The 16451-nt window shown below is 38.5% G+C and overlaps 1 protein-coding gene across 1 annotated transcript in view; it reads left to right on the top strand.

Annotated features, from left to right (window-relative positions):
• LOC115411692 (microtubule-associated protein 4) overlaps positions 1–16451 on the top strand; it is a 211925-nt gene that overhangs the window by 132448 nt on the left and 63026 nt on the right. The window contains 2 exon segments of the mRNA XM_030123907.1: positions 893–1081; positions 7459–8928. Coding sequence (XP_029979767.1) covers positions 893–1081; positions 7459–8928 — 1659 coding nt within the window.

Below are 16451 nucleotides of genomic sequence, written 5' to 3'. Positions count from 1 at the left end.
TGGTACAATATTCAGTGCAAGTAAGATAGTCGTTGGTAACGGGTCAAAGAAAAAGACATGCAAAGTTCACATAGTTATCCAAAATGTATGCTAAAGTTTGTGTAAGGTTCCTTAAAGTAGGTGTAATCATCTTTACTTCCTGTAATTTGTATTATCCACTTCCAAATAAAACCATTAAAAAATTTAAAAAAAAAACCAAACACTAATTTCATGGTAACGGATACAATGCCTAAAATCTCCAGGCCCCAAACTTTACATGCAATAAAAATTACTTTTTGGAAAAGGTAGTATAAAAATCTCAACACAGTATGTTGGATACACATAATAAAAAGTAAAATATGGAAAAAAGAACTTCATATATGACATTTTTCAAATTTTTACAATCTTTCAAAACAAAACAAAAAAAAGAGGAATTGCAATTTCGAGATGTGCTTTTTGGGAATTTTTCTAAACCAAAAATAGATCCAAAAACTAGACAAAATTGGCTTTAAAAAATTAGCTATAATAGGGTATTGGGGGAATTTTTTTATTATTATTTTTTTTTAACCATACATGTATACCTCCCCTTGACAAGGCCCATTTGTGTTTAACATTAGGTATGACTTTTTAAAGCCAGATGCATAATAATCAATGCTCAACATGAAGCCTTCGACATTTTATTTGAACTGAAAAGAGCTGTTATAGAAATGTCCTTATATTTCTTTCTTCTAGTCTGCCTACTAGTCAAAATTGCCATTACCACAATGTTCATCACTAGGTGCACCAGTAAAGGATAGGTCATCAGGACTCTGTCACTGTCTATAGAGTGAATGAATGAATGTGTTTTTATTGTCAGTAGGAACTTTACAGTAACAATCAGTGGTCCTCTGTGTCTGTTCCTTTACATGTTCAGGTTTCTCCCAGCCTGGAGGGATCGGTCTGAACGTTGAGGTGGGAGCTGCACCCTTCTCAGCAGAGAAGCCCGCGAGTATAGCAGAACCTCAGCAGGTCTCGCCCAAGTCGGCTTCAGATGTCCCAAAAGACCACAGCCCCATGCTGCCTGAACCACAGGCTCCTCGCAGCCCTCTGGATCTGTCAGCAGGTAAGACACATGGAGGTCAGCTCACATGCTGCTCACATACATGTGTATACCATGGTTACAGTTTCACAGCAAAGGGCTGGCATTTTCCTTCACATACAAATGCATTTACTGTGTATTTTTTCCTCATGCTTTTTAGATTTCAATGTTTAATATCTGTAATTAAATTAGTTCATTTCCAGTTTAGTCATATTAATCATGATGAACGCTGCTTTGTTAACTCTGAGAATGTTTTTGTTTTTCTCATAAATTTCTTAGTGTTTTTCTTGTGAATTTATCACTTTAATATCCGAGATTGTCTGAGTTTTTCCTCTTCTATAATCATGACTTTGATTGAAAAAATTCTGAGATTTTTCTTGGATTGTTAGTCAAATAATACTAATTGATTTTGAAAAGAGTTTACTGTAAGCGTCCTCTTAACTTAAACAGGAATGGCGTAAACATGTTTACCATATGTACACAGGTCATATAGATGTCTGTGGCCCACCCTGCACTGTCCGATTTGTTCCACAGTGGGGTGCAGTGAACAGATTAGCTGTCTGTCTTTTCTATAGTGTCCTCGGTGCACACACTCTCTGTCGTGACTTCGCCAGCTCAAGGTCAATGTGCATCTGATGTTGATATGTATAGGAGGTGTCATCACATGTGTTCATGTGTGTGTATATTTATCCTCTGGAGAGAGGCTGTCTGACTCTCTCCCTGTCCACTCTGTATCCTGACCAAGCCATCCCCGATAATGCACATCTGATAAACTGACAGACTGTATTTATCTTAAAGGTTCAGTGTGTTCCCATTAGTTTTGTGATGTAGTGAGCTACTGAAGAAACATGGAGAAGATCAGGGGTGACATTTTTGCTTAGGAAGATTCCTGAGTGAAATTACCCAGAGGTAATAAGAGGTTTTCTGAATTCTCTAAATGCAAAGGAAAGGAGCATCAGTGTTTACTTTAGTGTCTCCTTAAGCAGATGATACACTGAACCACTCCTACGAAAGGAGAGGAGAGAATATTGTCCCACAATTCCCTGCAGTGGACACAATGGCTGACCTAATTAATCTACATGTGTCTAATATGATATTTGTACTTAAAACAGTTGTTGGTGTAATGTATGAAGTTAGTGCAGCAGAACCTGTGCTTAGTTTGCATGAGTTTGAATTTCATTTTCAGTGTCATTGTATTGCAGCCTTTAGGAATATCATCCTTTAATTATCAGCTCCGTCAGTCACAGATGTCTTAATAAAACTAAACTGAAAACAGTGAACTGGAGCTTCAGCAGGAAGAGAAATGCAGTCCAATCATGGTGAGACAAAGTGGAACTGTGGTAATAGTGTTATCATAATTGTAGAAAAATTATGTTTGAGTACCAAGTAAACTTCAGAATGAGCACAGGTAGTCTAGTAGAGTTATAGACATAATTTATAGCTTTGTGATCATAAATATGAGCTGACAGAAGGATGAGTGTGACTGACTGGTTGTAGAGCTATACCCTTTATTTTAGTCTATATTTGTTCCATCTACTTTGGTCATGAAGTCATATTTATTTTTTTTTTAATCTGTTTATATCCTGCATTAAACAACACAGTAAGAAAACACCAGGGGAAGAACAGTGTAGTTTCACCATCGGAAAACTACTCAGTAGACATTTTGAGGATTTTTCAGATGGATACCTGGTTCCTCAAATATAACATAATTAAGACTATATGGTATTATGCCGTATGCTGTACAAATGAACATTAATAAACTGATAACTTACTAATAAAATCATAATTATGAATAGTTTCTCTCATTTTTTAAATTAGATCCCTAAATTAGAGTTCACTAAATCTTACAAACAGAACCTTTAAACAAATTGCTCTTTAAAAGAATGAAAACTAAACAAAAACAACCACAAACCCACAGAATTGAGTAGAATTTGTTTCCTGTCAGACCACTTGAATTGTAATACTGAAAGGTAAGTAGAGAATTTCACCTGAAAGAAAGAAAGAAAGAAAGAAAGAAAGAAAGAAAGAAAGAAAGAAAGAAAGAAAGAAAGAAAGAAAGAAAGAAAGAAAGAAAGAAAGAAAGATAGATAGATAGATAGATAGATAGATAGATAGATAGATAGATAGATAGATAGATAGATAGATAGATAGATAGATAGATAGATAGATAGATAGATAGATAGATAGATAGATAGATAGATAGATAGATAGATACTTTATTAATTCGGAGGGAAATTCAAGTATTCAGCAGCTTTACATACAGCACAAGAAGCCGACAGACACCAAAACACAACACAGCAGTGGGTTAGTAGGCAGGTTGACATTAAGTTTAGCATATGTACTCTAAAAGACACGTGCTAAATAACTAAAGAACTACCTCTAAAAGAGCTCCCTGTACAGTACTGTAAATAAAGACTTCTAGTTGTATTTACACATTTCAGGGCAGTGATATAAAGTGTAGCAGTGATCTGAAGTGAATCAGTGAGTCAAGAAATCAGTGATAAAAGCAATTGAGTGTAGCAGCTTTAATAAATACAGGCAGACTAAAGAAACAATGAGTGGAAATTATTTGTGATTGCTGTTCAGATGTCAGTGAAAGTCAGCATGTTTTGTGGATTTTCCTCATTACATTCATTAATTCATTCATTAATGTAGAGAAGTGATTGTGACATGACTTTCATTGCCATGTCCTGGTGTGTTGTTAGTACATTGTATAGTGGTCTTACACACAAAGGGGATAGCTTGTAGTTTTTGGGTATAATCCCTGCAGCTCAAATATAAACTGCCACAGTGAAAGAATAATAAAGTTGTATCGTAACAAATAAGTTGTGCAGCAACAGGCAGGATCACTCTGCAGCGAACTGAGATGATTCATCCTCAGACTTTTCAGTCAGTAACAGGCAATAAAGGCAGAGAAAGTGGAGACGACTGCTGTGGATTAACCCCTGACTGACACCACAAAATTGATTAGTTTGTGTGTTTGTATTTGTACTTTGTGAGTGTGTGTCTTTACAAGTGTGTATATGTGTGTGTAAACCACAAGGTAACACACGGTGACTCACCAATGCGGCAATCACCAACCCCCACTACAAGATGCAGAGTGCAGATCTTGGTAACCGTGAAGGGATCCTGCCGAGACTCATGTGGATCAGAACAAGAACCCAGGAGTACCTGTTTGATTACATATATACTATTGTCTCTTAAATATTAGATAGAGCAAACCAGAAATGACAACAATATACATTGAAGGTAATATGCTAATTGACTTTACATACAAGAAAGTATGTGGTATTCAGAATTTTCTCAGCCTCAAATGAAATACAATTACTTAAACACAGCACAGCAACACATAACTTAAGAATTATTAAGTCATCTTTATTTACTAACTACTGTGTGCTAATCTGACTAATGCACATCATTGTCCGTATTCATCTCTTGACTGGCTGTATTTCTCCTTTTGATATTCCAGAGTTATTGTTACAAATAGTTGTTTTTTATTTCCTTGGAATATCTTTCAACATTACTGTTTTAAAACTTATAAAATTACCTAATGGACGCAAAAGGCCTACAAATAGTAACCAAGAAGAGTTTGGGTGTTTAAGCAGTAATGTAGCCAACAGTCATACAGAATGTCAGTAATAATAGTATTATTTAGACAATAAATGTAAAGATATGTCACACACAATAAAAAAAAAAAAAAAAAAAATACTGTTATATTTATGTTATTTAAGGCAATTGTGACAGTATTTGTTATTGCTTAAATGTATTACTAAATACCCTAGTTCACATTCTAAATATTAATTTGTCAGATAACCTACTCACAAGGAGAAAGACCCAAGAAAATCAGTATTGAAGATACTTCTCGGTTCTTGGACTTACACACTTACACAGACTAAGATATGATATGTTGAGATATTAAATGCCTCTGTTGCTGTAAGTGGAGTCAGCAGGATTAAATCTAACAGATCAATAACTAGACAAATTCCTGCAGTTGTGGGGATGTAGATCCTTGAACAGTCTCGTGTATCTGCACTGTATGTTTGACAGTCGTATGTTGTTGCTGCAGGTCAGGGGAGTTCACCATTTGAGATGAATGATTGATTAATTGACTGCGGAAGGTGGCCCATGCCTAGAACAGCTGGACCTTAGCAGCATGAATGTAGAGTGTGATTTATGTCAGGGATCCTACCCATCACCTCACAGGTGTGTGTTCATTACCAGTCAAAAAAGCCTTCTATTTATGTCGTGGGATAAACCTGGGCAGTGGAAAACCCATTTCAAAGATGACATTGAGATAAAATACATTTTCAAGTAATCACCATCAGAAACAGTATTCCAAAATTATGTAATTATGTGACATTACATATTTTTAATTGAATAAATAAAAAAAAAAAATGTTTTGCTGGAGTCAAATGAAATCCGGTTCTTTGGGAGGACTCATCAGTTCATACAATCATGAGACCCCCTCCCCCCATCACAACTGCAGCGCCTAGGGAACACAAACACAGGAAAAATACTAAAATGAGTACAGTTCTATATTCTATACTAGTTTGTGTTCAGTTACCTTTAAGTCTCTGACAATGGAATGACCACCTTTAAAAAATGGAATTCGTATATGGTCATTGCAGTATTTTTGTTTAAACTTGAAAGATTTATTTTGTTGCCAAAATGTCATTGTCTAACAATATGTTGTATTTTCACCATAATAACAGTCTCCGTCACTTGCATTGGCACATCTTTGCACCCCATGTTGAGTATTCATCAGCTAACAATGCAAATTAAACCTCTGGAATCAACTCCAGACTTTTTATTTGCTTCATTTATCATAGAATAACTAGGGAACAGGACTCTGGACATGAAGCTGCTTGTCACTCATCCAGTTACTTTTGAGCCTCTGAAAATAGATTACGTTTAAAATTATTTTGATTCTTAAATGATTTATGCAATATTTTAGTTTAACCCTGGAAATAAAGCTGAAAATCCAGAAACAATGCAGTCAAGTCTGCATTGTTGCATTTCAGTTCCACTGTGGTTCACTGTCCACTATCCAAATACTTATGGACCTGACTGTGTGTTCCTTTATATTTCTGTTAATATTGTTAATTTGTTAGACCATGCTATAATTTATTTACTTTTTTTTTTTTTTGTTTTTTTTTTACTATATCTGCCCTGGTTCATATCAGTTGTTGGTGTTTTGCGGTGCATAATGGCAAAATGTAAGAAACTACATAATAACTATATGTTTGTAAAATGTGGTGCTCTTCTAGCATAATCAGTCAGTTTAAATGTCTTCTTCTGAATCTTTGAGTTGCTGCACAGTGTTCACTACACTATCTGAATCAGAATTCTGTCATGGGTTTGTTAACATGAAACATGGTCCTCCAGAGAGCCACAGTACTGTATGGGCCCTGACAGCTGCTCCACTTTAGCTCCCCTGCATTTGTATATATTGGAAAACTAGAAAGAAACTAGGCCAAAGTAGAGGAGCTTGTTACTTCATGTCTTACTCATATTAGTCTTCATTACTTTCCCCGTGACCACACAAAGGTAATTTCACTTTTTAGCCAGAGCTAAGCATTGTTAAGTAAATTACCGTGTGTGTGTGTGTGTGTGTGTGTGTGTGTGTGTGTGTGTGTGTATATGTGTATGTGTATGCGCGCACGCGCATGCACTGGATGTGTTTCTATGTGTGTTTCTGTATACACACATACTCACAGAGTTCCTTACACTGTTCTTAGACCAAGATCCTACAGATGCAGTGAATCAGCCACTCAGAAGAACACAAATAAATAAATTATGTTCACCATATTGTTTTACTCAATATTTGCTGTCATCATTGTGTATGGTATGATGTCTCACTTTGGATTTAAAAAAAAGATTTACATATTTGATTCTATATTTAAGGAATATCAATGAAATCAGGCTTTTGCTTGTTTTGATGAAGGGTAAAAGATTAACAAAAAACAAAACAACACAAGGGGTGTCATGATTAAGGCTTTGCTTTCTGAAATAACACACACTCCTTTTGGCCATGGAGGAATTCCTCAAGATACTTAATTACTCTGTTTAATCAATTTTCTCTGTATTCCAGCTGTCTAAACAGTAGCCTCCTTTAATCAAACAAAAAAAAAAAAAAAAAAAAAGAAAAAAAAAAGAAACGTGCAGAAAATGCTGCCCAATCTGTCACGTGCACTTTGTTTTTAGACTGATAATGTTTTCGTCTTTTTCCATTTGATACTTACAGAAATGTTTCAGTTTTTGGTTTGATTTTGTTTGACATATACTGAGGGAATGAAGAGGCTCTCAGTGAATGAATGCTGAATATGTGATTGACTGAGAGATTAATGTGCTAATATCCATGTCCTCCAACTGAAAACTCTTCCCTCTCCACCCATAACAAGGTACATTAGGCGACTGCTGGCAAGACAAGGCCAGCTGCCTATCGTCAGACCTTCCTTTCACTCCCAGTGTTTCCACTGTGATCAGTCGTCATGCTGGCCACCTCGGAACAAGTCCTGAAGACCATCCTGACAGCTGGCCGAGCCGAGAGAGTGCTGCATATGCTGGGGGTGATGAGAGGGAGGGAGACGGATCAGACAGAAAGCAGAAGAAGAAGAAGAAAAGACGACAGAAAGATGAGGGATCTTATGAACATATTGAGAGCAGGGGTCAACCTGAGGCACAAGTCCAGGGTGAAAACACTCCCCCAGCAGAGGAGTTTTACCACAGGATTGGCCCAAGGCGGGAAAGAGGAGAAGGTGGCTGGGAGGAGCAGCTTGGCAAGAGTGGAGGTCGGGGAAAAAAGGGGAAGAGCAGGAAGAAGCTTCCAGAAGAGTGGAGTGTGATTGCAGAACCATTTATTCCCTCACCTGCAGTAACTTCCCAAATCCCCCCAGAGGTACTGATGGATCTTGGGAGTTCGGCTCAGGCAAACCCAGAGGCCTCCTTTGCAGACATCAACAAGAGCCCCTGGAAACATGAAACCTATCCAGAAGAAGGCCTGGCCCCATCTCCCTTGTCGGAGGACTTGTTCTCTCCAACAATTGCCCCCATTAGCCCCATGGTCCTGAACAGTGAGCTGAAGGCCACAGCCGCTCCGTTCACTATGCCCTCCACCATCAACACTTCAGGGCTTGGCTCCTTTTCCTTGGCCCAACAACCTGATGATCCATTTGACCTCCTGATGGATACTGAAAATGCCAACCTGGGCAACAATGTCCAGGCATTATCTCCACCTTTCTCTCCAGGGAATGATGAAAGAAGTAGTGACATGGTTGACAGTGGGATGTTTGACAACACCGCTTCTCTCCAAGACTCTTCTGTACAAGGTATGCTTGAGGGAGACACCTCAGCTTTCAGCCCTGCTTCACAGCCCAGCATTTCCCCAAAAGGCGAGGTGTTAGCCTCAGCCCCACCTCTTTCACCTTCTGATGCTTCATGGCTTCTGAATGACTCCAACATTAGCAGCAATAGTGAGCTATTTGAATTCAGTAACATGAGCACTTCAGGTCCCCCCTTACCCTTAGGTTTAGCTTTCGACACCCCAAGCCCAGCCCCTCTTCGCTCCCCAAAAACCACAGCACAGGAATTTCAAACCAGAGAGCAAAAAGATGCCAAATCAGCCCAGAAACAATCCAAGAAGTCGCATTCTTCCTCCTCCTCCTCCTCTGTTAAGAGCCCCACCTCCCCAGGAACTAAGAAATTCCCTTCCGAGGCATCCCCGGTCCTCAGCCCCTCCACCCCTCCAACGTTCACACCTCTTGGAGTTCCAGGATCTGGTCTTAACCCTGCAGCAAAGCCTTTCTTTCCCAGCTTTGCTGATCCAGTAGAGGAGCCAGCTGTGGTTTCTCCAGCTGTTCCCACCATTGAAGGTTGGTTGCAGTCAGCCCTGGACAAAATAGGAGTTAGAGAAGATGAGTAGTGTTGTTACATGCATGATGTTTCCATCCAACTGTTGATTCATTAGTTCACATATTAGAAACTGTGTTTAAATATGCTTATTGGGACAGATCTGATTGCTTGAGTGTGTTTCACTCATTAGCCTTTAGATCATTAAAACCACTTGTAGGATCCTTTGCATGGACATACGTATAACCTTGGCTGAGGCTTTTTGGCTTGTACATTTTGGAGTGTTCGTGAGTAACTAATGCATGGGTTCAAGTCTTGATCGACTGGGGTTATGAATTGTCTTGTCTTAAATCTGTAAGTATCTTCAGTCCCCATGATGCACTGCTGATGTTCTCTTAATTAACAATGTTGCTGTTGATGGGTGTTTAATTACTAATCAGTCTTTCCCTTTAGCAACAGCATTTTCGATGTCACCTTCAAGTCAAAACTCTTCTTCATCTTCTGTCCTGGTGTATGTGTTAACACTCTGTGTTCTCTTTCCTTTACATCCAGGGTTGATGTATCACTCTCTTTTTTCTTCTGTCCTATTAACATAGATTTTTCATGAGCAGCCTGTTCTTAACAAACGCTCCAACGTTTGTGTCCCATTAACTCACAAGGTGTTGCATTTACAGCATATTTTTTTACTCATATTTATAGAAAAATATCAAATGGTAATTGTTTTTTGTCCATTTTTCTTTCCATGTACTTATGTTTGCTGCCTGGGCTGCTGCTCTACAACAGGTGAGTCATGTTTTTATTTTTCTTGTACCATGTATTCATTCTTTGAATAGTTTAGTTTCTGAGAAATACAGAATTTACAGGCAATGGTTAGTTTTCTTAATCACCTAGAGATGAATTTGTGGTCTGCACATGACTGCACAGCTGAGGTCTGAGGACAGGCACTTTTTTTGGCATTGACTTCTCTGCTCTTTGGAGATGATTTCTATTTGTCTTCATCAGGAATGTGTTGAGTCATTTCATTCCAATTAGGGTGGGTTTGACATTTGATAAAGATGCCTCTAAAACCAGTGTATAACAGCATACCCACACTGAGTGTTGGAGATGTTACATATCCCAAGTGATTCATGGGTAGGTGATGAATGAAACTTTGAACTACTTTCAATGTTCTAGTCTACAGCCGTCTAAAAGCCTGCCAGTTTATGCTAGTGTTAAGTGACTTCAGACTATGGCAATTATTCTCTTCATAGTTCTTGTAACTACCAGCTTTGGCAGATTGTTTTGTACCTGGATCTACCTGGATCTTAAACCATGAATGAGGACAATGAGTTACTTGCTCTATTTAACAAGGGAGGATGAAATAGTAAAACACAAAAAAGAGAGGGTTGAGAATTGATCCAATTTTTTCCCAGAACAGTTCCATTATTTAGAGTTGACATCATCCCTAAGTGAACTATGGAACAGGGATACTGAGAAAATACGATACTATATAACACCATGTTCTAATACCAGTCTCTGCAAACTGGCTGAGTCACAGGTGACGTCATCAGTTTGCTTGAGTCAAGCTGGCTTGTGCCAGATCACACCACTACAACCTTGAAGTTTCATCATATTGCATATCTTTGGTCTGAACTAGTGTTTAAAGATCTATGTAAAGAACAGTGACAAAGAACAAAATTGTAGTTATGATTATAGTATAAAAATAACTCATTGTTTGACCATAACATTTTGACATAGTGCAGCTTGTGGCTAGTCTGTGGTTCACGCTGGATGTTCTGCTGCAATCATGACTTCTCCTGAAGTTTGAAAGTTCCTTAGAAAGATCTTGAGGATGCAGCTTTATGACGAGTATGTCTGACCTACATTGCTTGGATGTAGATATATGGAGTAGACTGGAAAGTGATGTGAAATTCAACTAAGACTTAAATGAAAGTCTCTTCATGAGCTCTCATTTTGAATGAAAATGGATTGCAGTGTGAGCCATTATGAAGAGCGTTCAGCAGATTGGTTACTAATAATACTGGAATAGTACGACTTATTAAATGATGTTAAAATGTAGCTTGTTGTAACGCAGAACATATTTTAATGTCAAACAAATGAGTGTAATTCTGGAGCACAATTTTGAGCAGACTATGAAATGGTAATGTTTACAGCAGCCAGAGATGGAAAGCTAAAAATAGACAAGGTTGGCACGTCAGCCTTTTGTGTAGCCTGTTTCTTGTGCTTGTTGATGTTTTCTTGTGGTTTTCCAAGTTTCTATCTAAATGTATCTTGGCATTTATAAATGTGTGTGTCTGTGTTTGCATGTATGTGTGTCTGCAAGAGTGTGTGTATCCTTTACCTTGGAGCTTAAGAGCTCATTTTGTACTATTGTGATTCATCAGAATGCAGAGTTCCACAGGATCCTTTTCCTTGTCTTTCCCTTCCACACTTCCTAATGAGGACTGAGCAAAAGCCTTGAGCTCTCCACAGGAACTGCCGAGTATTGAACCTTGCTATTAAGGTGCTTTGATTAATGCTCCATTCCCTTTTACCAAATCACAAAGACTTTCATTGTTATTTCTGCTGCTGCCACTTAAGTAAGCATTAAGCACAGTTTTGTCAGATGGATTGAATGATTGTCATGACAATCACTCAGACAGTTTCTATGTGTGTAAATGAAAATTTATTTTTCTATTCGTAAATTTAATCAAATGGTAACACTCGCAGTTTGGGTAATGCTGAGGATCATAATGTGTAAAACCACCAATGGTGTAGATTCAGGCTCCGAAACTTCCTGCCTCTAATTTATTCCCATTCGAGAAATAGCAGCTTGTCTAAAATTGTCTACTTAAAGGGGTCATATTTTGCTAAACCCACTTTCATTAGTCTTTGGTACCTTTATTTGTGTATTTGGACCCTAACAGTTCATGAAGTTTGAATTTGAACCCTGCAGGCACTGCAAAGTTATCTTTATATTCATTCTGGCAAAAATTGAGTGGATATCTACAACCCGTTTCAATGTCTGCTTAATTTGTTGCATTTTATAACAAGTTACATGACAACATTTGCACATATAAGGTCAAGACTTCAGATTGACATTTCTCCGAATACACCATAATTGTTTATCAGCAGCAGTGGTTGTAGTCCATACTGAAAATATGTCCAAACTTCGAGCCAATTACCTAAAATAATAATAATAATAATAATAATAATAATGATAATACATCACACTTATATAGTGCTTTTTTGGACACTCAAAGACACTTCACAAACAAACAAAACAAAAAGAACAGAGAAAAAAAAGAGGCTCAAGAAAATGCAAGTTTGAACAGGTGAGTTTTGAGTAGTTATTTGAAGATTTGTATTGAGTCCGAGTTCCTGATGTTTTGTGGGGGTGAGTTCCTTAGGGTGGGGGTGGGGGTAACTGCAGCGAAGGCTTGGTCCCCCAAGGTCCAGTGCTTTGTCCTAGTTGTGGGAGTGAGGTGGGTGAGGCAGCTGCGGGTTGTATTAACAAAGACAAGTGGCTGAACGGAACAGAAAGCACGGTCAACAACCTGGAGAGGGTGAGCCGTGGCCCTAAAACATGCTTGTATATTTTTTCCTGACAGACAGCTCTACTGTAGTTGCAGTTATGAAGGTACAATAACAAGACTGTGAAAGGATTTTGTCATGCAAATGTAATGTGCACAAAATGTTAACTAATGTTAGAAAAAAATTTAGTGCCACATTAGACTTTATGTGGGCTGTCAACAAGCCTTCCATTTAGTAAGTTTATACTTCGTATTGTTTTCATCTAACAGTTTTGCTGTGTTACCATTTTACAAGTATCTCGGGGGTGTTCAACATAACATTTGGTAATTATCAGTGTTGTAGGTGTATCAGTGTTTGTAGTTAAATTTTGCATTAGTATTAGATTGATGTGTTTCAACTATTGTCCATTGTGCTTCATCCTTTTGTCCAGATATGGTCACTTCAGGCTCCAATATAAGCTAACCAAAACATGTTATCATGTTGGCTATGTACATTTTCATACTTTGTATCATCCCAATACATGTGTGGTTTTGCTGTCATTGAATGTTTTGTACATATTTGAACAAACATGGACACATTATCATGCATTTTACTGAGTGCTTTTGGTGCATCTTAGTATGCATGTTTGTGTGCTTGTCTAAGTATGTTAATTTAAATGAGAAAGAAGAAGAGAAAGAGCTAAACACAGCTGGCTTTGTCATCCTTCTGTGTAATAAGACCTTTTGTCAGTGTCCAGGGGTGGGTCTATGTCACCAGAAGTGCTATTTAAGTCTTGTACAAAAAATAAGAAGGCATGTGGAGCACAATAAAGAGGAAGAGAAGAGGCTTTGAAAGAGATTCACAGATGGGTGTTAGTAGAAGACAGGATGCTATAAGGAAAGAGGGAGGTAGACTATCAAAAAGTAAAAAGGCTGTGTAATACTTATGAGGGAAATGGAGGGTTACACTAGAGGTGCAAGCATAGAAAAATAACGTTTATTTACCGCAGGAGACAGAAGTATAAAGTAAGAGGAGGCTATGCTGTGTAAGACTAGAAGGCCTGATGAAGCAATGATACTAAGAAGCAACAGAGAAGCAAAAACAGCTTGTAGAGCTGTCTTGGGGTTTGACAGACAGAAACATAGACATAAAGTCAAGAGTGAAAAGGCTGCATTAAGAACCAAGAGTATAAAGCATATCCAACTGACTGTAAAAGTACTTACACAGAAATGTGCATATACATACATTCAAAACAACCATAGCCTTACTCAGTTTGCTTTTGTTTCCACTGTACTCTGCTACGGAGCCCCTCAACCTTATTAGGCACTAATAAATCAAAGGTCCAGAAACTCTTGGAATAATGAAAGAGCGAACATTGGAAGGAAAGTTCTGATTCAGAATTGTTGTCATGTATAAATTCTTGCTTTAGGTGGAACAGAAAAAATAGAAGCAAATGAAACAATTATCTGTTTAAATTACATGCATGACTCGAGTCTTACAACTTACCATAGAATTAGTGATTTCCGTAATGGTTGATGATGAATGATGACTAATGATGGTTATTGACTTGATTTCAATGCTAGACAAGACAGAACTTAAAGGTAAAGATATTCATTGAAATAAATATGTGAAGAAAATTCCCACTGTACAACAGACAGATGTTTCCATGCATACAGTGATTGTTTGGCATTTTAGTTTTCATTATTATAGAATAGCCCACAGTTGTCATCATCTTTGTCTTTGGCTTAAATCTCTTTCATGTTCTTCATCTTCATTTTTTGTCTTCTTCCTCTTCATCTTCTTCTTTTACTACGACGACTACTACTACTATTACTACTACTACTACTACTACTTACCGTAAATTCCAGACTATAAGCCGCTACTTTTTTCCCACGCTTTAAACACTGCGGCTTATACGACGATTTTAGCAGTACCATGGTGGTGCCTCGGCTCGAGGTGCCGGTGGTGCCGCGGCACCGCGGTGGTGCCACGGCACCGGTGGCACCCAGCTGTGGCACTGCGGTGCCATGGCACCTGACACCGAGCTGTGGCACTGCGGTGCCATGGCACCCAGCACCGAGCCCTGGTTCCGCGGTGCAACGGCACCTAGTGTTGGCCCCGAGGTGCCGCGGCACCTTGGTCGTGCCATGGCACCTGGCACCGAGCCATGGTGCTCGGGTGTCACAGCTCGATGCCAGGTGCCACGGCGCCGTGGGACCATGGCTCGGTACCACAGCTCAGCTCAGCTCGGTACCACGGCTTGGTACCAGGTACCACAGCACGGTGCCAAGTACCGTGGCATCTCATCCCTACTGCAAGTCGTGCATAATCTTAAATGAAAATGATATTACAACAGACGTAATTACTTTTTTTTAATCTTTATATTTTAAAAATAAATTAAAAGTCCTACTCTAACGAAAAACAAAAATTTGTTCACTTTCAAGTGTCTTTCAAGTCATTTTAAGTCCGTGAATCCACAGCCGGCGCAAAAGCAAGTCAATCCCGTATCGGCACAAATCCAAAGGAAATCCCAATAAGTCCACCGACAAAAAAAAAAGAAAGCGAAAATGTGCTTTTATTACTATCCTTTTATTGCCTCATTTTTTGTCTTTTGTTTTTTAATCATCATATTAACAACAAATCAACCTATAGATATGACAGCAAGCTCACACATATCAGACCCATTTACATACAGGGAAGAATTTCATTTGAACCCAAAGAAAACCTTTATCCAATTACCATCCAGTTTTGACGCAATGAAACAAAAGGTTCCACTCGGTCCCATAGACTCCCATAGAAGCCAGGCTTCAACGGGGAAATGCACTGACCACAGATCGTATGAGGAAACAGCGCAACGGGAATGTATGAAAAGTGAACAACATCGAGTCTGATGATTTGTGATAAAACTGATTCTGAACAAACTCGTCTGTGAGATGAACGTGTTTTAACATGTGTAGTCAATGAAATGTCAACACAACCAAACAGATTTAATCATTTAATTTTCATAATGATAGGGGAAGCCGGGCTTCTCTTGCAGTCTATGAGAAATCACCACTGGTGGACATCCGCGGCTTATAAACCGGCGCAGCTTATACGTGTACAAAATTGATTTTCTTTCTAAAATTAGGGTCTGCGGCTTATATTCAGGTGTGGTCTATAGTCCGGAATTTACGGTACTTATTGTTCTTCAATAGTTTCTTCTTTTTTCACTGTGGTAGTGGGTGGTATCCAACTTGTGTTCTCCATGTTTTTAGTGACCACGGTAAGGAAGGAGGAGGTTAGGAGTATTCAGTTGTTTGGAATGTGCACCATTAGATTCCACTAAAGATTATACACTAGTCATTTAACCTTCCCATAAAAGCTCTACACCTGTTCATTCTTCTCTTGAGTGCTTGTTCATAACTTTGTTACCTTCCCCCCCCCCCCCCCCCCCCGCCGAAAGGGGAGGCAAGGGTATTGTTTTTTTGTTTGTTTAGCACTCTAGCAGCAAAACCGTTGGTTGAATTCATACCAAATTGGGTTTATAGACTGCCAGTGACCCAAAATAGATCTGATTACATTTTGGGAAAAGTAGGTCAAAGTTAAAATTTTTTATGATTTTTTAAAGATCTTTTTTCTTCTCCCATTTACTTATAATGGACGAAAAACGTCAGTTTTGTTTCAATTTACCACATGCATAGATTTGATGACATCAGGTGGATTGATGCAAAAATAAGCTACAATACATGCGAGAGGCGGAGTTTGTTGTGCCTAGCACCCCTTGTTTGTTTCTTTGTTTGTTTGTTAACACTCTAGCAGCAAAACTGTTGGTTCAATTCATACCAAATTGGCTTTATAGATGGCCAGTGACCCAGAATAGATGTCATTACATTTTGGGGAAGGTAGGTCAAATTTCTGATTGTTTATGATTTTTAAAATCTTCCCATTTACTTATAATGGGGAAAATACATGCAGGGGCAGGGTTTGTTGTGCCTGGCACCACTTGTTCAGAACCTAGGACCATAAAGATTCTAGCAAGTTCTGCCTGTGAGGAACTCTAAAATGTATTTATTTA

The sequence above is a fragment of the Sphaeramia orbicularis genome, chromosome 20 (genome assembly GCF_902148855.1).
Source record: "Sphaeramia orbicularis chromosome 20, fSphaOr1.1, whole genome shotgun sequence".
NCBI lineage: Eukaryota > Metazoa > Chordata > Actinopteri > Kurtiformes > Apogonidae > Sphaeramia > Sphaeramia orbicularis.
This window is presented reverse-complemented; position numbering and strand designations above follow the sequence as displayed.